The 22,326-nt window shown below is 35.0% G+C and overlaps 2 protein-coding genes across 5 annotated transcripts in view; both read left to right on the forward strand.

Moving 5' to 3' along the window:
* Nucleotides 1-528: 528 nt before the first annotated feature.
* On the forward strand, nt 529-14,323 carry LOC111388779. 3 transcript variants are annotated; one of them, XM_023013581.1, is made up of 15 exons: nt 670-798; nt 1,657-1,742; nt 2,105-2,779; nt 3,828-4,034; nt 4,141-4,452; nt 4,971-5,080; nt 5,312-6,439; nt 7,199-7,340; nt 7,419-7,578; nt 7,680-7,843; nt 9,162-9,223; nt 9,748-9,847; nt 10,547-10,608; nt 11,154-11,313; nt 13,752-14,168. In XM_023013581.1, exons 3-15 carry the CDS (start codon nt 2,129-2,131, stop codon nt 13,926-13,928), a joined length of 3,435 nt encoding a protein of 1,144 aa, XP_022869349.1. In that variant the 5' UTR covers nt 670-798; nt 1,657-1,742; nt 2,105-2,128; the 3' UTR covers nt 13,929-14,168. The 3 variants fall into 3 exon arrangements, 2 of the variants coding, with proteins under 2 accessions (XP_022869348.1, XP_022869349.1); XM_023013580.1 differs by lacking the exon at nt 1,657-1,742 and having other exon boundaries at nt 531-798; nt 13,752-14,323; XR_002701636.1 differs by lacking the exons at nt 1,657-1,742; nt 11,154-11,313; nt 13,752-14,168 and having other exon boundaries at nt 529-798; nt 7,680-7,865.
* Nucleotides 14,324-16,098: 1,775 nt separating this feature from the next.
* LOC111388762 (beta-glucosidase BoGH3B-like) overlaps nt 16,099-22,326 on the forward strand; it is a 14,213-nt gene continuing 7,985 nt past the window's right edge. The window contains exons 1-11 of one of the 2 annotated variants that reach the window (XM_023013558.1): nt 16,099-16,232; nt 16,338-16,597; nt 16,688-16,892; nt 17,543-17,633; nt 17,731-17,818; nt 18,115-18,172; nt 18,896-19,139; nt 19,238-19,342; nt 19,647-19,829; nt 19,925-20,129; nt 20,338-20,851. In XM_023013558.1, the coding sequence (XP_022869326.1) occupies nt 16,363-16,597; nt 16,688-16,892; nt 17,543-17,633; nt 17,731-17,818; nt 18,115-18,172; nt 18,896-19,139; nt 19,238-19,342; nt 19,647-19,829; nt 19,925-20,129; nt 20,338-20,825 (1,902 nt within the window). In that variant the 5' untranslated portion in view covers nt 16,099-16,232; nt 16,338-16,362 and the 3' untranslated portion in view covers nt 20,826-20,851. Of the gene's footprint in view, nt 16,233-16,337; nt 16,598-16,687; nt 16,893-17,542; nt 17,634-17,730; nt 17,819-18,114; nt 18,173-18,895; nt 19,140-19,237; nt 19,343-19,646; nt 19,830-19,924; nt 20,130-20,337; nt 21,023-22,326 lie in introns of those variants that run through there. The other variant, XM_023013557.1, reaches the window with a different exon arrangement.

Consider the following 22,326-nt stretch of genomic DNA (forward strand, 5'->3'; position numbering starts at 1 on the left):
GCATTAATGCTTGGGGGGGGGGGCAGGGGATTATGTGTGGTCTGTTTTCATAGGACCTGTATGGCCAGCATGTCTATATGATATATTTGATGACGATATTTTTTTACTGTAAACAAAATACCAAATATAGTTTTTAGTAAATCGTTATGTAAAATATAGCTCTTGTTCGGTAGGAAATAAAATTTAGATTTTAATTTTTAGTCAAGTCAAAAATTAACTTTAATAACATATTTCATACAATTCACAATTTTTTAATTAATTTTTATTAAAATATATTAAAAATATGATTTTAATTGTCACCAAATAAAGTCATAGTATGTGAGATGTAAATTTATAAAATATTTTGTATAAAGTGTAATTACATGGGGTGTTTTGTAAATTTTTCTTGGATTAATTTGAGAGAGAACGTAACAAGCTTGAAACAAATATACAAATAACAAAATGAAATTTAACGAATATAGAAAGTGCGTTTGTTTCTAATGCGATTCCAGTTCAAATGGCATCAAATCAATAGAAAGCGCACTAAAGGCATTTCGCTTTTGTTTTTCCCTCTCTCCATTTTTAACCTCTCCCAGTTCTGCACACCTCCGGAGTATTTGCCCCACCTTAACCCGGCCGGTGTAACCACCACGCATGGCGGTGGAATCGCCGACTGACGTCATGGCGTCTCTGATGGAGCAGTTGAAGCTCGATGACCCATGGATACCGCCTAGATCGTGGGACTCCGTTCCTTCTCAAACTGGCGCGTCCTCTCACTCTCACTCTTCTCAATTTCTGTACCCCGCTTCCACTGTCTCTGTAAGAACCCTCCCCCTACCTCTCTTTCTCTCTATCCATATATAAATGCGCGTTGTACTATGATTTGTATCAATCGGAATTTTCGTTCCATACTAGTTGAACAATGCATAATTATGATTGCTTAAGTAATGTGGGGCTGTGTGATATGGTTTTTTTTTTTTTTTTTGTACGCCAGAGATTGTACAACGCGTCAGGAGTGCAGTACCATGAGATAATTTATTAGTGGAAAACATGATCTGGTTTTTGTATATGGTTAATTGATTGATACGGGTATTTACTACAACCAAAAAAATGAAAATTTTAATAAATCAGTTTGTTTTTTGTTCATTTAATAATTTGTATCTTTTGTGGATCTTTTACTTATCATGTTTTGATTGGCAAACTTATCGCTGGTCTAAACTTGAGTTCTGAAACTTAGTATATATGTCTTAATAAAATTAATATCTCCTTTCTTTCTCCCTGTTCTTTTGATGGAAACCCATTTGGCTAATTGAATTCAGGGGAAAGGGTGAACGTGGGCCATATATAGGACCATGAGGATTAATAGCTTATGGTTTTTGTGAATGAGAACACAAATTTAAGGGGTAAGGTTGGGGAGACCACAAAAAATGATCGAGCATACACATACAACTCTTGCTATAAAGATCATATGCCTATATGATATATTATAGACCTTCTCACTTAACTTATCCATTCAATTGGACAGTGGGGGGTGGGTTTCTATTACACAATGAATCTCTGTAATAAGTCTTATTGATTTGAAAAAATAAGCTTGGCAGTGTATTAAAGTATTGAATTTGAACCAAAAGCAATCTGAATGAAGCAATCTATTGATTTAGGATATATTCTTACTTGTAGGTACAAAACACCTAGGAGATAGAGGGAGGATTAGTGGGAGATGAGCGACATCAGCAACAAGTATTACCCAAGACTTGTATGCTGAGGTATTGTTTTCATCATACGCAATGATTTCATTTCGTAGGTTCAAGTTTCCAACCGTTAAGATGTTCATATTAGACATTCTCTATATAATGTGATTAAGTACAATGCAGAAAATATAAGAGCTTGGTATATCTGCATTAAAATTATGCCCCAAATATCCCCTCTGCGCATATGCTGCTGTACAATTTTTCTCTTTTCGTACAATCCTTCTATCTTTCTATTCATCCTTTTGCCTTCTTTTATTGCACTGTCATTTTACCTTTGTCTTTCTTTTATTTAATAGACCTCCTGTACAATTTTTTTTATAGCCACAGAAAAATTTTTTAGCTAATATTTCTTATCAATCTCTTTCTGATGGCTGCAGGAGCCCAGTTTGGTGAGATTGGTGATGAATGCTCTACAGGGTGTAGAATCTGCTTTAATATCTATTGATAAACTCTCTGCAGTATTTTGTTACAATTCAGCAGATAGAACTTCTCATCAAATTCCAAGTTTATGGACCCGGTGTTTGAGTACTTCTGCTTTAGGAGATCTACTTAAATCTATTGGCAAGTTTGGTTGCATTGTTTTCCTCCTCCATAAGTTTGTCAGTTACTTCACGAGTCCGGATATTGATGGAATAGTAGACAAGGAGGAATATCGAAATAATGATTCCTCTGAAGAGTTGAGAGGACCACCACCTAAGCGCACCCTTAGCAACCAAGCATTTGCAGTTGCTGTGGGGAAGGTCGTAGATGGCTATATCTCTGCACTTAATACATTATCTGCATCTGTGAGTTTAAGGCGTTCCTCGAAGAGTAATCTTGGAGGCTGTCTTACTAATATTGGGCATTCAGAAGTTACGGTCTTGGAGGTATATCTTCACACGACTGGCTTGAGGACTCAGATGGAATCCCTTGGAAACATCTGCAATATCAATAATCTTGCCCTTAACTTTCCAGCCTTGTCTTTCGAAGACCTAAACAGCGAAGCAAATCTAGAGTTCAGTATCTTCCCCAGAGGCGGTGCTCTGCTCTCATATTTGTATGCTCAGCTAAAGGTCCACTCGTCTTTGGTTGAATATTGTATTTTGTAATTTTTTTTCGTATGTCATGCTTTCATTTTGCTAGTTTTCATTCCAAGGCAGCCCTTCACATGTTTATCATTTGTTCTCTCTGTCATGTCTTCCAAACATCAAGTTCATTTTGTCAACTAGCAACATATTGGTCAGTAGTCCAAAAAATTAATAAAACCGGAAAATCTTCATGGACTTCTAGTTGTATTCCCATAACATGAATTTATGATTGATTTGATACTTATACTTTCATCTCTGCTTCTTTGAAAATAGAAAACTGTTATGATGAAGTATCCACAAGAAGAGCTATGTGATGCTGTTTCTCAAATTAGGCCACTCAATGGATTCATGGCCGGTCCTGAAAATTTTTAAGCCTTAGGCGATAAATTATCACAAGGCCTCTATACATAATTTTTTTTACAAGCATATTGGCATAAAAAATGTCTGAATAAAACAGTTTCTCATGATAAGAAATATTGTACGTTTGGTATTCACTCATCATTTGATTTGTACGAGAATCAATTTTCGTTTTCAAGGAATACAATATAAAACTTTTTTGAAAATCAGTTAGGTATGGGGATGGTGCCTACTATTTATTATAAAAAATATCTTATAATTAAAAATAAAAATTCAAAAGCAGCAATAAATTGAAAGACATTATTGGTAGGGAGGCCCCTACTTTATTTGCACTATCATGAAATATCTAATGTAAGAAAATTGAGGAAATTTCATAATAATTATTTTTTGAGCTTTCAAAAATTTTTTGAGGCCCCATTATACCGAGGCCCAAGGCCACTGCCTTGGTGGCCTTGGGCCAGAACCGGCCTTGCTTTATTGCAGCAAGTAGTGTTAAGCTTATTGTCCCCTTGCATTTTGTGGAAGCTATGATTTTAGTTTTATGAAGTGAATAAAATGATAGATTAGATAAAAATGCATGTATTTATTAGCATGCATGCAAAGGTTAAATAAATAATTCTGTTTTACTGATGAATTTAAAATTTTTATTAATAAAGGTTTTGCTTGTCTTTTTCAGGTTGCTGATCCAGATCATTGTGCCCTCCTCAAGTTCCTCTTTCTCCAGGCATATGAACCATATTGTGGTTTCATTAGATCATGGATTTATGATGGCAGAATTAGCGATCCTTATCACGAGTTCATAGTGGAGTATGTCAACGAGCTTCAAACTTCTGCATTTGTTGATACTGGAATTTCCATTGACTTGCCATTATCCACCATTAAGGTAATGCTTCCTGATCAATTCTAGAAGCTTCTTGTCCTAGGAGTATTTTCTCTTTATTATTATTTCTTCTATAGCATCTATAATCATGTAGACAAACTGATCTCAGGTGCGAGATGGAGTTGCTATACCCTGTTTTCTGGAAGAGTTCTTGATTCCACTTTTTAGAGCTGGTCAGCAGCTTCAAGTGATAATGAAGTTGGTCGAGTTGTGTCGTAATGATTATGCACACGATAATTCTCATGAAGGGGTTTTTCCCTGCTTGATTGGTTTGTCAAGTGAATATCCATGGTTTACATTCCCCCTAACATTTGACAAAGGAACTATTGAAACTATGGTACTTGCAAGAGCCAGTTATTACCAACAAATGCTGGAAAAGATTGACAACATTTTAACTAAATTCGAATATAGTTCTCGACAGGTAATTGCGGTGTGAGACAAGTTGTCTCTCTTATTCTTCCACATTTTTCAGTTACATACTTTAAAAGGTTGTTTCTATTAATATGGACATTTCTTAAAGCAAGCATATATTTGTGAAATCTGGAGCTGGCAATAATGACCTCCTTGTTAATTAATAGTTAGCTAGTTATTTAATTTTGATGTTCTACTGAAAGACTTATTAGCCGTTGACAGAGTGCTGAGCATCTAAATGTTTTTCTATGTTGTAGGGCTTTAGCAATAATTTTATTTATTTATTATTATTATTATTTTTTTTTTTTTGTGTGGTGGTCTTTAAACTTTGGTTGTTCTTGAAATGTTGCTGTTGAAAATTGTTTCTGGACTGCCCAGTGGATAAGTTTTCAGATCTTCAAAGATATGAGTTTTACCTATTCTGGAGGGAAACAATTATCATTTCTGGCGTTTTTCTTTTTGTGGGTAAATTTCTTTTGTTATCATATAGACATGATCAGTTTGTCTCATGAAATTTCTGTTTTATAGGCCAATTCTCAAGGCATTCCATTAATTGGAAATAACCTTAATGATCCAGTATCATCTGGTGCTGATGACAGCTTGTTTCCACCTCTAACAGATGGAAGAGACAAAGATTTGTGAGCTCTCTCTCCCCCATCCATCCTTCCTCCCTCTCTGTTCTCTCATCTTCCTGCTTTTCATGGGAAGATTGGTTTCTCCTTGATAAATTTCTCTTGCAACTTAATATTTTTCAGCTAAATAAGCACATCGTTCTTTCTTATTGTTTAGTCAGCTGTTTGATATTTTACGTGCCTCTCTTTTTTTGGTGTCTATATTGATGGTAAATAGTTGATCTAACTGATTCGCAGGCCTGATTCAGAGGTTTCAAGCATTGTGGATGAGTATTCTTATACTGAAGATCTGTTGGACTCATCTGAATGCTCATCTATTAAAAGCTCTGAAGAGCAAAACAACACCAGCCAGACGATTTATATGCATCGTGGAAATGTGGGCTTGGAACCAAGTTACTTATCTGCTTTGGATATCTCCCTGTGTTTGTCCACTAATAATTCAGTGCAACAGCTTTCCCAAAAGGGCATGTCATTATGTTTGGATGTTATTCCTTGTGAGAGAGATGAGAGATCAGATTATGCGAATCCTTGTAATGATGGAGCAAATCTAAGTGAGCTAGAATTTTTGCAGACTCCCGAAACCCTGGCTACCAGTAGAGAGCATGATATATGGATGTTAGATGGTCATGGTGCAGGCAGAGGTAACACTGAAAATGCATGGGGGCATACTAGTGATTGTGTAGAGAATCTGAGCAAGGAAAACCTTAGATTCTCAAGGACTGGCACGTTAGATTGCTTTGATTTAGGTAACAATGAAAATGCCTCCACAGTGAATGCTATCAATAAAGATCAGCATCCACATGGAACCTTTGGATTGTCAAATACATTCAGTTCTCAGGAGTGGAAGCTGAAATACAATTCTACTTTTTTTAGCATGAACCCAGCACTGAATAAAAGTTCTTTTCTAAACCCAAGGACCACACTTGGAGAGATATGCTCTACAAATTACAGGGAGTCATCTTACTTTGATTTTACATCTGTACAAGATCCATGCAAGGAATATGTGGATAAGTTGGCTAGCTGTCCTCAGCGTATATTTGGAGCCGAATTTTCAGCTATAACTGAAGCTAATGCTGCTGCTATTATTAACAATAGTCAAGATTGTATAGAAGGATACAATGAAAAGACCTTAGAGAATAATGCCAAATTCACTCATGTTAGTTCTCTTCTACATAAAAAGGCTGTTGACGAGGGTTCATCGCTACCTAATATATCTGGTGGCAGTACCTGGGAGACCCTGCTTTGTAAATCTGGTAATATTGCCAACAAATTCACCAGAGATCACAGGATGAGGTTGGTGGCAGCAATTGAGATGCCGCTGGATTTTGTCATAAGAAAATGTGTATTGGAAGAGATATTGCTTCAGTATCCTTATATTTAACAAGATTACAAACATGTGAATTATTGTTCACAGAGCAAAATTTTAACATGTACTGCAAAATTTGTCAAGTGCTTTCCAGTAAACTACAAATTAGGTGTTATACATGAAATTGTCCTGTCTATTTTGCCCCCTACGACCTATGCAAACAGCTACTCCATTTTGGCGGAAGGGACTTCTGCAAGTTGTAAGGCTTTGCTATGTACCTTGTTCTCTTATGCCTATGTTTTTTTATGTCTAGAGTTTAGAGATTACAAGTCAGCACCTTCATCTCCTGAGTTTTGGCTATAGTAGTTCGTCATATCACTAATCTGCTGATATTCAAAACGTAGTTTGTTCACTACTGTTGTTTAGATTATCCACTCTTCGTCTCTAAATGTTACCCAAGAGAGAACTTTTCTAATTCAGCTCCTATTTGTGAAGCTTTAGTCCCTGAACTTGATATGGACCAAAAGAAAGAATGACTTGCCTCTACATTTTTATTATGTACCAAAGAACCCGTCATCATTTATTTGCATTTCTTTCACTCTTCCAATTGGATTTGATAGAATATTTTATTGGGTTTTGTTGTCCCAGCACATCAGTTCTTTTGCATTTCCTGTAAAGTTAGCATTCTAATTTCAATTCTCATTTCCTTTCCTGGAAAACTAACGAATATATTTTTTTGAGATAAAAGTTATGACCATCTTAATGTCTTGCTTAATTTAAGAATTTGTTATCTCAAGTCTTTTCCTTGACATAATTAGGTATAAATATATAAGCAAGTTGACCATCAAATTTCTTATAGAAGGATTTGAGTTGCAAGAACATTTGCTGGCACTACGGCGGTACCATTTCATGGAAGTTGCAGACTGGGCTGATTTATTTATCATGTCTCTTTGGCATCATGTATGTTTTTTTTTTTTTTTTTACATATTCCATTCTACACATTGAGTTTTCCTTCTGAGTCCACTTCTCTCAATCCAGAAATGGCATGTAAAGGAGGCAGATAAGAGAATACCAGAGATTCAGGGGGTTCTTGAGTTGTCAGTCCAAAGGTCTTCATGTGAAGGGGACCCATATAAGGAAAGATTGTTCGCGTACCTGAAAGGAGATGGGATGGTACACCTATCAGCTTCTGCCACTGGTATAGCTAATATTATCTTGTCTATTATGTTGATCCGTTGGAAACTCTTAATTTCATTTTCTTCCTTTTCCCCCTTTATGTGACCATGTTATGTTCGACAGGAATCCACTCCTTTGATTTGCTGGGATTGGGTTATCGAGTGGATTGGCCAGTCAGTGTCATTTTGACACCTGCTGCATTAAGTATATATTCTGAGATCTTTAGCTTCCTAATACAAGTGAAGCTCGCTGTTTTTTCTCTAAGTGATGTCTGGTTCTCACTGAAGGTACATGTTTCAGAACTAACAGGTTTGCATATAACATCTGTTTTTGCTTGTCATGGATAGGCATCCCGTTGCCTTTTTCCATGTTTCAAAGTTTGCAGTTGTTTCTTCACCTATATGCATGTCTTTGCTTTAAGTTTGTGCAACTAGCTTCGTATGAGCTTTGTTCTCTTAGTGCTTAATTTATTCTCATCATGTTAGCATGAAGTTTTTGACAAAGGGAAATGTAGTTTAGGTTAAACTTACTGAGTCATTCAACAAAGAGCATGCACGTGTTCATTATGACAGGTTCGAGATGGATTTATCCATTGTCCATACTTGATTTTGTGCTCAATTATTTGTTAGAACTTTAACATGATGATCAAGTGAAGCTTCATTTGCAGCCATAATAGAAATAATGATGTCGAGTTCAGAACAATTAACAGCTGGCTGTTAATAGCATTAAAAATGTTAGTTTTTGCTTGGATATTCCTGGAGTTCTTATTAGAACTTCTTACAACAATATTTGAACTTTTCTGGGCAATAATTTTAAGATCTCCCTCACTATGTGTATCATGTTTAGTTTGGTTCACTATATCAATTCTAAGGGCTAACAATGGCTTTCTATTCTCTGTTTAGAAAGAAAAAAAAAAAATGAGGAAAATTTTGTAGCACCTTTTCTAATACATACAAAAAAAGAGGAAAATTTTGTAGCACCTTTTCTAATACATACATTAACCAGCTATTTATCCTGCACTGGACAAAAACTCCGTTTTTTCCTCTTTTTGGATGGTAAATATTTCTCAGAACATGGAGTGTGAATCAAACCCATGTTTGAATAGCACCTTTTCTAATACATACATTAACCAGCTATTTATCCTGCACTGTTAACTCTTCCTTGGCTTTCTCTTGCATTCATTAATCAAAATTAAATGCATGGATTGCTCATTTTGGACTCGTTAAACTCCACCATCCTTAGAGGCATAGGGCTCGTTTGGCATGACTTTTGAGAAATCCAAAGGTTTAGTCAATTTTATGAAAGTGTTTCGTCTAAATAGAAGAGCTTTTAGAGGAAGCTGGCCTAAAGTGACTTCTTCTAGAAGTACTTTTGGAATAGGAAGTTTTTGAAGTTAGTTTCCAAACAAAATTAAGATAGCTAACTCAAGACTCTTCTACAGGAAGCAAAAGCAAAAACAAAGCAAAAATCCTTCCAAAAGGGCCCTTAGTCACAATCAAGTTCATTGTGTTGATGTAAACTAACCTAGAGTTTTAAGTTTTCTAATTTCATAATATAGATGTGATCTACATTATTGAACTTGATTTCGTGTGGTTGCTTGAGCAGAGTTTTGGTGGGAAACAACACGAACAAGAAGTGCTTCACATTTCAATCTTAAACGAAACAAGGTGCATTCAATCATCTGATTTTTTTATTTCTTTATTGTCATTATTATTATTATTATTATTTTGGTGGTTCTCTTGAGATGATCTAACAAGCACCTGAATTATTTAAACTGTTGGAATCGCATTTATAGAATTATTTGACTGTTGGAATCACCTTGTATAAATGTGCTTTTATGCCCCCTCCATTGTATTTATTCACTTTCATTTATATCATGGTGGAGTAATCCTATCCCCCTTTGTCCTGTCTTGTTGGGGCCTAAAAAAACACACGGCGATGCGATGGTGCTATATTAAGGAAAAATAAAAAATAAAAAAACTGGTGCCCAGAAAAGAATTATCAACTTGTTTGAAAATAAGGTGATTTTATTTAATGTTATATTCTTTTCAAAGCTTGATTTAGAAAGTATATAAGTTTTTTCTATACATTCTGTCTTTCCATGTGAACTTTTGCATGGGTTGAGAGGACAATTTCTTAAGCTGTAAGCTTAACATTTCTATTTCTGATCACGTGCCTCATTTCCGTGCAGGCACAAACTTAACCATTTTGTGTCTACGTTACAGCAATATGTACAATCACAATTATCCCAAGTATCGTGGTGCAGATTTCTGCACTCTCTTAAGCACAAGGTTTGTATTCAGTTATTGATTGTATACTTTGGTAGCTTCATTTCTTGTCTCTATTGAAAGTTCAAGCATCTATTAACTTGGTTGTCTATCTACACCCCCTACTCAGCAAATCAAGTTTCATTGAAAACTTTGTATTGCTTTCTCCTTAATGTACATAATCAGGCAGAATTCAATCTTAGCTCTCTATAAGATTGTTTTGTCTTTAAACCCTTCTGTTTGTATTTCAGATGAGTAATTAACTTTAAACTGAGAAGTGAGATAGGGAAAGAAGGGATAAAAGAGACGATGCTTTCATTTTAATATGCACTTAATTAACTGTAGTAGTGATGGAAATCATGTTAAGTTAATGAAAATCACGTTAAGTTAGTCTCATTTGTATGCCTTATTTATTTGGGCATTAGGAAGCTCGAGTTGCAAAAGAAGTCTGGATTAGCTTCCTCATAGTTGATATAGTGATTCATTGATATTATCCCTATTATCTGCAGACAATTTGGATAAATATAACTGAAACCTAAGAAGCATTAACCATTCGAAAAATATATTTGCAATTGAACCTTGATTCTTCCTATATCAGCCATTTGACGCAAAAAGGAGGAATTCCTTGGCTTCGTCTACTTGTGATATCTTTTTACTCAAACGTTACTTTCGATGAATCATCTAATCACTTCTTTATAATTGCTGTTCCATTTCATTTTCTAGGTCAATGATATGATGGATCTTGAGTCAGTGCATATGGTGTATTTGACTGAATCTTTGCACATGTAAGTCCATCTCTGTTTCCCCACTCAAGACACACTTACACATGATATTGTGGGTAAAAGTACAGTTTAAAACACCTTGAAAAGAAGAAAGAGTTGAGGGTTGCTGCTTTTATTCATTTCTCATCAATAACATGCAATGAATGTAATAAAATCTGATACATCTTCTTGATATATGTCTTTCTGGCTATCTGACTAATTTAAAGGTCATGCCAATGTACAATATAAAATACTTGAGTTGTAAGAAATCATTTTATTTCGTGACTAATATAGGGATTTAAGAGTAAATTGTCTGAAGTGAACTTTTAACTATTTTTCTCTATGTCAGATTACAATCCTAAATTCATTTTTTTTTTTTTTTTTGCAATGGCACCTACATTCTTTCTATATCACATATTATAAGCAATTCACATCAGCACACAGTAATCCATGCACATTTAAATCTTTAGTAGCAAGGTCCGCATAGAGTTTTAGTAACACTTGTCTCAGTTTGTCATTCTCAGAAATCTTTTCTACCTACAGTCATGTATAAATGGTAAATTTTTCAGATGTTTCTTGTCCAATGAAACACGGTCAGTAGCTAGCATTATGCAAAACATCTTGCAATCTGCTATGGACTTTCGGTCTTCCTTAACTGGAAGCATTTTGGAGGCTAGATCCAATGATGAAAAACCGGTTGACAGGTTTTCTCAGATTGACATTTCACAGGTAGTTCTTCGAAATTTTAATTAGACGCTAACTTTATGCTGTGGACTGAAGGCTTTCATCGTTTCATTTTTACCATTTCTTGATGCTAGAATTGTCTAGATTCTTGGATGTGTAAGATAATTTCGGGTGAACATACTCTTCTTTATTATATGTATTCTTATGATACTGAACTAAGTTTCAAAAGTCAAAACTATCTACGAGCGGACAATTTTTGTTCTAAATGAAACTGGTAGTGTTACCTAGTTCTCAAGTTTGTGTTGATCTTTGAACCAAAAATCAATTCGAATTTCACTCTTTTATAGAAATCTAAGAAGCACCGACACGGACACGAGTGTCCGACACGATACGTGTCCGACACGTCGACACGCTATTTTTCCAAAATGTTCCGACACGATACGTCTTCGACACGTTGATTAAAATATTAATTTTAATTTATTTTAATAATTAAAAATAATAATAATTTTTTTTTATACTTACTGCATCATGTATATAAATAATTAAATAATAAATATAAATAAAATATGATATTAAATTCATATATGAAGGGTAAAATAGTAAAAAATTAATTAACATAAAATCTTGAATGTTGTTTAAAGTTGAAAAAAAGTAATGCATACTGCAAAAAAATGTGTACAATGCATTAATATGACTAATATACTACAAAGTGCATTTAATATGTTGGGTCCACTGAACCAGCAGCCTGCTTTGAAAATTATAGCCTGCTTTGAAAATTACCCAACACAGACAGGTACTGTCTTCTCTCTCGTCACTTCTCTCTTTCTCTTCTTCTTCTTCTTCTTCCTTTCTTCTTTCTTCCTTGCCGTTACCGGAGCAGCAGTGCAGCCAACACAGGTACCATTTTCTTCCTTCTTTCTTCACTTCTTCACCGTTTCCCTCCAGTTCGACACGCCGCAAGGAACCCGACACGTGTCGGCGACGTGTCTCCGACGTACCCGTGTCCGATACGTGTCGGACACCGACACGCCGATGCCGGAAGCGTGTCGGTGCTTCACAGATAGAAATGCTTAAGAATTATATTTTCCTAGTTCATTTCTTTGTATCCTGAGGTAAGCATTATGGTGTGTGAAAATAGGTTCAAATAGACATATTTTAGTTTTTTTATAGGATGTTAGTTGATGACACTCTGCTAATATGTGGATGGCATCTTAATGCATCAGAAATTTAGACATTAAGTACAAAGTAGTTAATTCAAAGAAGTTGTGTAGTAAAGCATCTATTTCATAATGAGAGGCCTACACGGATATTGCAGTTTATGGTGCGTCTGTAATTGATATAGGACACTGTTACACTGTCTCTCTTGCGATACCCCCACTTGTGTAAAGATGTAAATGGATATATGGGGTGAAAATGATACTAGTAAATGATGGATATTTAATAGAGTAAGTATAAATGATACATGCCCTACTACTCCCTAAGCCTAGCTTTGGTATTGAAATTCAAGTCTTTACTGCATCTTCAATAAGCTCTTTAAACATAAGATACTTTCAATTTTAAAGAGCAACCTTTAAAATTATACTCCAAGAGACTTTTTAAATTAATATTTCAAAATAAAGAGTAAATTTGACTCTTCTAATTCAGAGAGTGAAACCCACTCTCTATAATTAAATGCATTTAAAGTATTTCAATTTTCAATAAAGAAAATAATATGATAATTTAGAGGGAAGATAGTGGAAATAATAGATAGGAAAAACAATAAATAGTTTTTGGGAGTGGTAAACTTAAGTATTAAATATAAATTGCTTATTAGAGTTCTTAAAAAGTTTTAGGCCATGTTTGAGCCACATTTTTTTAAAGAAAATACATTTTTAAACAGTTATTCGACATTATATCAACCACACATTTTTCAATAAAATAATATTATACGCAAATTCAAAAATTTTCTTTATTTTTTAACCACACATTTTCCATCAATACAGTATTCAAAAATGCATTCTAAGGAAAATAATGTGGCTCAAACAAGGGCTTAATATCTAATTTATGGATTCTCTTTAAATTGCAAAATATATTCGAGATGTGCTAAGAGCATATATTAGTCTTTGACATAGGAGAAGCTCTAAGGGCCCGTTTAGCATGACTTTTGAAAAGTCAAAAGTAGCATTGAGATCCAAAAGTTGCTTTTAAACTTGTTAGGTTAATTTTATGAAAGCGCTTCTTCTAGCTAGAAGAGTTTTTAGCTTTTAAAGGAAGTTGATCCAATGTAACTTTTTCTAAAAGTACTTCCAAAATAGGAAAAAACTCTTTCAAAGTTTGTTTCCAAACTAAAATGAAGGCAGCTTCCTCCAAAAACTCTTCTACAGAAAGCAAAAAACAAAAAAATTCCAAACGGACCCTTAATGTATGTTATCACATCTTGTTAAGGTAGTGCAAAATGTGAATTAATAATGTACCAATAAAGCATCTATCTACTGTCTTTGCAGGTGCTCTTGATAAGAAGAACTTTTGCCAAGAATCTTAAAGAGTTGTACTTAACTTATCTCAGATCACCTAAGCATGGGGAATTTGGTATTTCACGTTTTTGGGATTATCTCAATTATAATGAGTATTATGCAGAGGTAGTTGGTAAACAAATGGGCCACCATATTTTTCCTTCATGAAGCTCCAGGACTACTGCTAACAGAGATAACGCCATTGTAATTAGGCACATTGTGCAATATTTCAAGTCTTTTGCAGAGATTCCCAGAATTCTTCACATTACTCTTATTACCATTTAGAAACCCCGGGCCTTGGTGATATCGACGTTTCTGTTATATTTGCAGTTATATACATGATATATGTATAGCTATGTAATGGAAATGTTCGTGACGGCTTAAAGTCATTACCTTTTTTGAATTTCATCGAGAGTTTATTTTGTCAGGCACTTTAATGTAGCCAAATGAAAAATGTCTAGGGAGTCGGTGTTGCATTTTTGTTGTAATTGTAGGCAATATTTGTGGGAGATTTTTCCCAAAGTAGTTGCACTATATAAGATTAACCTTTTTCTTCCCATATATATTTGTGTGCGCATTTGATATATTAGGCCTGATCTCCTACTTCCAATGGACAGGATGCTTTCTTGTTGCGTCTATAGTGGAAAGTTTTTATCCGGTCCAATGAGGAGCAGGAGATCAATTCTATTCGACCTATTTATACCGTTTGGTATTCCATTTTAATGTGCAAGTTGCATAAAGTATTTTGATACTTCTTAAGAAGCCATTTTGTTGGTTGAACTCGTTAAGTTGAATGTTATTTTTCATTGTGTAATTGCTTAGAGACAAAAGCCAATGTACGAGGAGGCACCAATAAAGTTGACATGACGCGCCTATTTATTGTTTTGATGTCAAGAGTTTTCTTTAGAATCAGCCAAATTATGTCGAATGTCTTGTTAGCTCGGTTTGCTCCACGAGCTCGCCTCTAGGTGAGGCCGAACCATCAATACATTGTTTTTTCATTGAAATTATGTTTTTTTATTCATATGACACGTGAGCCGTTGGCGAGGTAACTACTTCTCAACAATTTTGTTCGAAAGGATTGAACCCTAAATCATATAGAATTGATCTCCTGGTGGAGGGTGGGCCTCACAGTGGCTAGGTTAGTCCGTCTACAATTAGAATCAATTTAGGATTTAAATCGATCCACCTAAAAATGTAATTCGGGTTAGGTTGGGATCTAGAACTTGTCAATATTGTAGGATGAGCGGTCCAACCTGAATGAAGGGATAAATAAGTATTTGTACCAAAAAATCGATTCTCTGTTCAAAAAGAAAAATAATATCAGAATTTAAAAAGAAAGTTGAAAGTAAATGAGAGCTAAACATCTCTTTTAGTTTTAATTTAATAATTTCTTTCATACGACCTTTATAGATGTGTCGGTCTATATAATCGAACCTAACAGTCATTCACTAAACTGGCCCAAATCTAGCAGAGTGGGTTCGATCCAATTTTTAAGTGGATGGCCCATTCTGAACCTCCGAAACCTTGGCCCATTTTGACACCATTGCTGTAAATTCTTCCTTATTATCCTTTCTAATATATTAATAATTATCCTCCAACGGTCATTTCATCTGTTCAACGTTCTTCGATGACTATCATTGACATTTAGTCAATCGTTGGTGTGCCAATGCTTTTTGACCTTTTCCCTTGGACGGATATGAAGACATGTTTGGTATAAAATAAAGGAAAATTGCAGTAGCAGTCCCTAATTTTTTTATTTTTTACAGACTTTATCATAACCTTCATTTTGTGTTAGCAGAGGTTCCTAACCTTTCATAAATATGCACATGAAATCTATCTGAATAGAAACCGTCTAAAACACCTTCAGTTGGCAGGGAAAATTAAGAAATCAATATTCAAAAAAATGTCCAAAAATATTGTTCAAAAAATATCAATATCCAATAAAATCGTCGTTGTAACAGATAACTCAAGGGATTTACCGGGTCAACTGACGGTGTTTTGGACTGCTTTCATTCATATGGACCTCGGGTGCATATTTATAAAAGGTTAGGGACTTTCGTTGACACAAAATGAAAGTTACAGTAATGTCTGCAAAAAATGAAAAGATTAAGGACTGTTACTGCAATTTTTCCAAAAATTAAAAGATAAAAACTCTTTTGACATTTCAAAAACTATCCGTTACACTGAGAGGCCCACTCTCGACCAGTCGCTTGACTAGCGCCAGCCACTGTAAGAAAAAGCTCATGGAGGCGCTTAAAAGTCACTGTATACACACTGGTATGTGAGAGACTGACGAAAATACCCATCAACTTTCTCTATACCTATAAATACACGCATTATATATATTATATATATCGTCATCATCATTCATCCATCCCCCTAACGCGTAACCCAACAGTCACGCAAACAGAGTGAAGCTCTATCTTCAAATACCAACAAATCTCTCTATTAAGCTTCTTCCTGAAACTGGTATTTTACCTGCATATTTAACATGCATAGATGTGTTGGTTACTTAGTGCTAAGGTGTTTTTTTTTTTTCTTTTTATGTGTTTCTTGAATTTGTTGTGTTAATAGTTACAGAATATCCGAGCAAAAGGCTATGAGGGTGGCTAAAATGGAGAGATTTTCGATGTCCATTATGTGTCTTGCGGTGTTGTGCTTGTGGACTGCTTTTGCGGAGGCAGAGTATATTAAATATAAGGATCCCAAACAGTCATTGAATGTTAGAATTAGGGATTTGCTGGGGAGAATGACTCTTGAAGAAAAGATTGGACAGATGTGTCAGATTGAGAGAAAAGATGCCTCGCCTGATGTTATGAAGAAATATTTTATTGGTACATAACTTTCACCAAAACTTTATATTTTTCTCGAATTTTTCTTGAATTTTGAATATTGTTTGTAAAGAAAAATTTGATTCTTGGCAGGGAGTGTATTGAGTGGAGGGGGGAGTGTACCAGCACCTAAGGCCACTGCTGAGACTTGGGTTAATATGGTTAATGAACTTCAAAAGGGTTCTCTTTCAACGCGTCTCGGAATTCCTATGATTTATGGGATTGATGCAGTTCATGGTCACAACAATGTCTACAAGGCAACTATTTTCCCACACAATGTTGGACTTGGGGTCACCAGGCAAGTTTTAACACTTACCTAAATAAGAATATTGCAAAATATGTTTTAGGTGTAATGTTTTTAGCCGTGTAAAATAGCTTATAGTTATAATTGGGTTTGTGAAAACTCAAAGCTTGTTTATTGAAATTAAGGTTTCTTGTTTGAGCATTGAGTGTGTTTCGGAGTTTCTGTTTGTTGTGTTTGTGTGTGCGTTTTAAGTATCTTTCAGACAAAATGGTTGTTGAAAGTGATTATGTTCAGAAGGTCTATTATTCCTTCAAGCTGAATAGGTGAATCATATTCTTAGAAGTATGGTGGGGAGAATTGATGAGTTAAAAGGTAGCTGAAAGTGAAAATATTATTGAAATGGAAATTTTGCGATCTTAAGAATTTGTATTTATTTCTTGTTAGTGCTTTATAAAATTCTGCTTGGAAAAGTTATGTTCTATCCAAATCCCCCAGACACTTAATGGAATCTGAAACTGTGTCTGTCTCATTTTCTCTGAAGATTATGCTAATCCTCGTGTTTAATTTATGGGATTAATACTGAGTATAGAAACTTCTGAGTCCTCTCCTTTTTTTCATCGAGTTTTGGCCATTTGTAATTATAATTTCTAGACTTCTATGTCTGTTCTCTTATTAACATGTCTAATAATTTGATTTTGGATCAGAGATCCAGCACTTTTGAAGAGGATTGGAGCTGCCACTGCACTTGAAGTTAGAGCCACAGGAATCCAATATGCTTTTTCACCCTGCATTGCAGTAAGTAAATTTTTTAACATGCTTTTAGTCCTCTCTCCCATTTGGCGATTTGTATTATACTATATTATACCATTCCTGATCATTCAAATACTTACAGGTATGCAGGGATCCAAGATGGGGTCGCTGTTATGAAAGCTATAGCGAAGATCATACAATTGTTCGAGCAATGACTGAAATTATAACTGGTTTACAGGGAGATCTACCCGCAAGTTCTCAAAAGGGTTTTAATTTTGGATCAGAGATCCAGCACTTTTGAAGAGGATTGGAGCTGCCACTGCACTTGAAGTTAGAGCCACAGGAATCCAATATGCTTTTTCACCCTGCATTGCAGTAAGTAAATTTTTTAACATGCTTTTAGTCCTCTCTCCCATTTGGCGATTTGTATTATACTATATTATACCATTCCTGATCATTCAAATACTTACAGGTATGCAGAGCGAAGATCATACAATTGTTCGAGCAATGACTGAAATTATAACTGGTTTACAGGGAGATCTACCCGCAAGTTCTCAAAAGGGTGTTCCTTTTGTTGCTGGAAAGTAAGAATCTTCTTTGCACTTTGCTCTTTAGATCAAAGTTACTTTATGTGGACATTTTTCGAATAACTTACCAATTGTCATACTTTTCTTATCCGAAAGTGGTAACCGCCGAATCGACATACAACTTTTATGAGGGAAGTCACATGGGTGTCCTGATGTTGATTGGCGATATATTTCATATTTTTAAACCGTATATACGTATGTTATTAGATATCATCAATCCTAGCCTTTTAGGTCCATTGAATATGGTATTCGACTTGGCATATTTTAGTCATGATAAAATTAGGATTACAACTTTACCAAACTTTAGCTTTGAGAAAAAAGGATACCAACTTTTTAATTGTTGATAACATTCATTCCCCTCAGATCAAAATATTCTCGCCAAATAAATTTCCTTTTTGTATTGTTGATATTTAGAGTATGTTTGGCAAGTGTTTATATGCATGTTCATACAGTCTAAAAGTCAAACCAATTTTTGTCCATATATTTCGTAGAACCCACTTATTCACCACTCATTTCTATATGATCATGAACACTAGTCAAAATATGCGTCATTGCTCTTTTCACTTGCTACTTCAATACCTGGGGTTTCAAATTTTAGGGTATTCCTTGATGATGAACATTAAGTGACCTTTTCATTTAGGATGTAGTTTGTTTGTACTTTTAAATGGCCTTTTGTAATTATGAGCCCATTTAACTAATATATTGGTATATGTGGTCCAGGACAAAAGTTGCAGCATGTGCCAAGCACTTTGTAGGAGATGGTGGCACAGTCAAGGGAATTGATGAGAGCAACACTGTGATTGACTACAATGGCTTGCTTAACATCCACATGCCAGCATACCTTGATTCAATTCGAAAGGGTGTAGCCACAGTAATGGTATCTTACTCGAGCTGGAATGGCGAGAAGATGCATGCTAACCATGATCTTATCACTGGCTTCCTTAAGAACACTCTGAAGTTCAGGGTAACCCTTCAATAAATTTAATACTGGTCGTTTCAAGTTGGTTAAAATGACAGAATTTTTTTCTAAAGTTTGGTTGTATATGCTGAACGGCATTTCAGGGATTTGTCATATCAGATTGGCAGGGTATTGACCGGATTACGGATCCACCACATGCTAACTATTCTTACTCAGTTCAAGCTGGTGTTCTTGCTGGAATTGACATGGTTAGTCTTAATAATTTTTTAATGATTTAATAATGCAGAAATTGATTATGTTGCTTTGATACCACTTGTTCATTTCACGAACGAACAAAAAGAATAAGAGAACTCCAATTCCTAATATAGAACAATACAAAGGCCAGCAAATAACAGATTAGTTATGGACACTACTTAGTTCAAAATTATTTTGTTTTCTAATAGTGAAGAATCTTTTATGTTGACCACAAGAAAAATGGATGTAATGTGGCTCAGACGTCCCTTTTCTCGTAGTTACATTTGTAATGATTCACACTTTCATTACATTGACCAGGTTATGCTTCCAGAAAACTTTACTGAATTCTTTGATGATCTGACTTTCCAAGTGAAGAACAATATTATCCCCATGAGCAGGATTGATGATGCTGTAAAAAGAATATTAAGGGTCAAGTTTGTTATGGGACTCTTTGAAAACCCGATGGCTGATCTTAGCCTGGCAAACCAACTTGGCAGTCAGGTTTATCAATCTATCCCATTATTCATGAAATATGTTCCATCTATACCTTTCTACAGTAGAAGATCAGGTTAGATTAAATTACATTCATTTAACAGGAACATAGGGACTTGGCAAGGGAAGCCGTGAGGAAATCACTCGTGCTTTTGAAGAATGGTAAAAGCGCTAACCAACCATTGCTTCCCCTTCCAAAGAAAGTGCCAAAGATATTAGTTGCAGGAAGTCATGCGGACAATTTGGGTAACCAATGTGGAGGCTGGACAATAGAATGGCAAGGTCTTCAGGGCAATGACCTTACTATCGGTATGTTTTATAAAGGTTCACAATAAGTTCCGATTAACAGATACAATCTGCAATTGTTTTTGCCTTTTATTTTCTGATTGCTAACCAGTATAAACATTAAAGACCACAAAGATGGCTTGAATCTAACAATATCTGAACCCCGGGTCCATACACAACACAATAATGAATATGTATATAATACAGGTTTTCATACTTCTGACATTTACAGGAACCACAATCTTAACTGCTGTGAAAAAGACTGTTGATCCTTCTACACAAGTCATTTACATGGAGAATCCAGATACAAACTTTGTCAAATCCAACAAATTTTCTTATGCCATTGTTGTTGTGGGCGAGACCCCATACACGGAAATGTTTGGAGATAGCTTGAATCTAACAATATCTGAACCCGGTCCAAGCACTATCAGAAATGTCTGTGAGGCTGTCAAATGTGTTGTTGTTGTCATCTCAGGCCGTCCTGTTGTGGTCGAGCCTTATGTCGCAGAAATGGACGCACTCGTGGTTGCTTGGCTTCCAGGAACTGAAGGCCAGGGTGTAACAGATGTTTTGTTTGGTGATTATGGTTTCACAGGCAAACTAGCACGCACTTGGTTCAAATCAGTGGATCAACTTCCGATGAATGTAGGTGATCCACATTATGATCCTCTTTTTCCATTTGGATTTGGACTCACTACTAAGCCTAGGAGGGAGGAATAGAAGAATGTTGATTGTCAAATAGTAATTTCATTTATTGTTCATGAGATGAAACTCTGTTACTATCCTACAGAAAGCATTTAACGGCATTTTCTAGTTCATGTAGCCTCACCAAATGTGAAAATCTAAAGATTGTTTTGGGCAACTGGTTAAAAACTTGTGTTAACAACAAAACAAATTTGACAATTATTGTATCTTAAGTTCAATTGTGTTTAGTCTTTTCTTTGTTTTATGGTCTTATGGATTAGGATTTTTTATTTTAATAAGTATGCATAATGTCTTATATAAAAGCTACAAGTCATACTATAGTAATGCTATTTAGTACAAGTGGTGCTTAGCACTAATTTAGGTAGTATTGAGATCCATTGCAACAGAAAATTGATCTATTTCCGTCATGAACAATTTTATTCAGCTAAGCACCAATCTATGTAGTGGCGAGATCACTACCACATTATGAATAATATGACAATGACATCATTATCACACATATTAAGGCTGAATAGCATTGTTTTTTCAACTTTGTATCCATGTTCCATAATTGGCACATTTATCTTGTCGATTCTATTTCAAAACTCTTTAGCTTCAACAAAGAAATCATCATCGATTTCTCTTGTAAACACTCCCATAATTCGTTCATGTGCAATATTAACTAGAGAGCCTAGTCCGTGACATCAATACCCAACAACAAAATACAAACAAATCATCAAAAAACATATTTGATATCTTTCCACTAACAAAAGCAAGTAATTTGTGTACTATTTTCAATTGAATTAGGTGCCCCTAACAACATGATTTTCCTTTAATGGAGCCTAAGCCGGAGGGGGCTGTCTTGCACAACAACATTTTCCTATAGATCTTGGAACTGGTTCATTACAGTAACCCCAATGCCCCAACTGCATTTTTAGACATTCCAGCTTGCACTTATGATTACCTCCTCGCCCCGTGCACTGCCCGAAACAGAGTTCTGTCAAATCAAAAATACAATTATTATCATTTTTTAAAATTATTGAGGGAAATTAAGAAAAAAACAAAATGTTGGTGCGACCCTGACCCTCTTAACTGGGTGTTGGAACACTTGAGCGAAGGCTACAAGGGGAACACATATGAGGACAAAAAGAACTAGAATTTTGTTCATAACCATTTTCGTATTTAATATACAACGAATATACTTGTTAGTATAGTGATGTGTTCACCCTTTCGTAGTTATATAAGTGTTACACAATGAATATTTTCATATATGGGAAATTGCATATATTGCGATAATTTATGAAAATTGCATATTCCTTGCTGTCATAATCTGTAATATAGCCAAAATTTTGTTTTTGATCTTGAGAAGTTATGGAATTTCATTCACTAGATTATTATAACTAGTGAGATTGTCAATAATTGCTTCATGATTATGGAAATCAGTTCGAACATTGAACCAGAAAAGATAAAATATCACGTTTAGATTGGTTCTATCCTTTTGTCCAATCCTAGTTAAAAATAATCTTTAAAAAAAAAA

This window comes from Olea europaea, unplaced genomic scaffold (genome assembly GCF_002742605.1).
Source record: "Olea europaea var. sylvestris unplaced genomic scaffold, O_europaea_v1 scaffold528, whole genome shotgun sequence".
Classification (NCBI taxonomy): Eukaryota; Viridiplantae; Streptophyta; class Magnoliopsida; order Lamiales; family Oleaceae; genus Olea; species Olea europaea.

Coding starts and splice junctions, on each gene's coding strand:
- LOC111388779 (XM_023013580.1), top strand. CDS start 634: ATGGCGGTGGAATCGCCGACTGACGTCATGGCGTCTCTGATGGAGCAG. Junction 799..2,104: donor ACCCCGCTTCCACTGTCTCT/GTAAGAACCCTC, acceptor TGATGGCTGCAG/GAGCCCAGTTTGGTGAGATT. Junction 5,081..5,311: donor GATGGAAGAGACAAAGATTT/GTGAGCTCTCTC, acceptor ACTGATTCGCAG/GCCTGATTCAGAGGTTTCAA.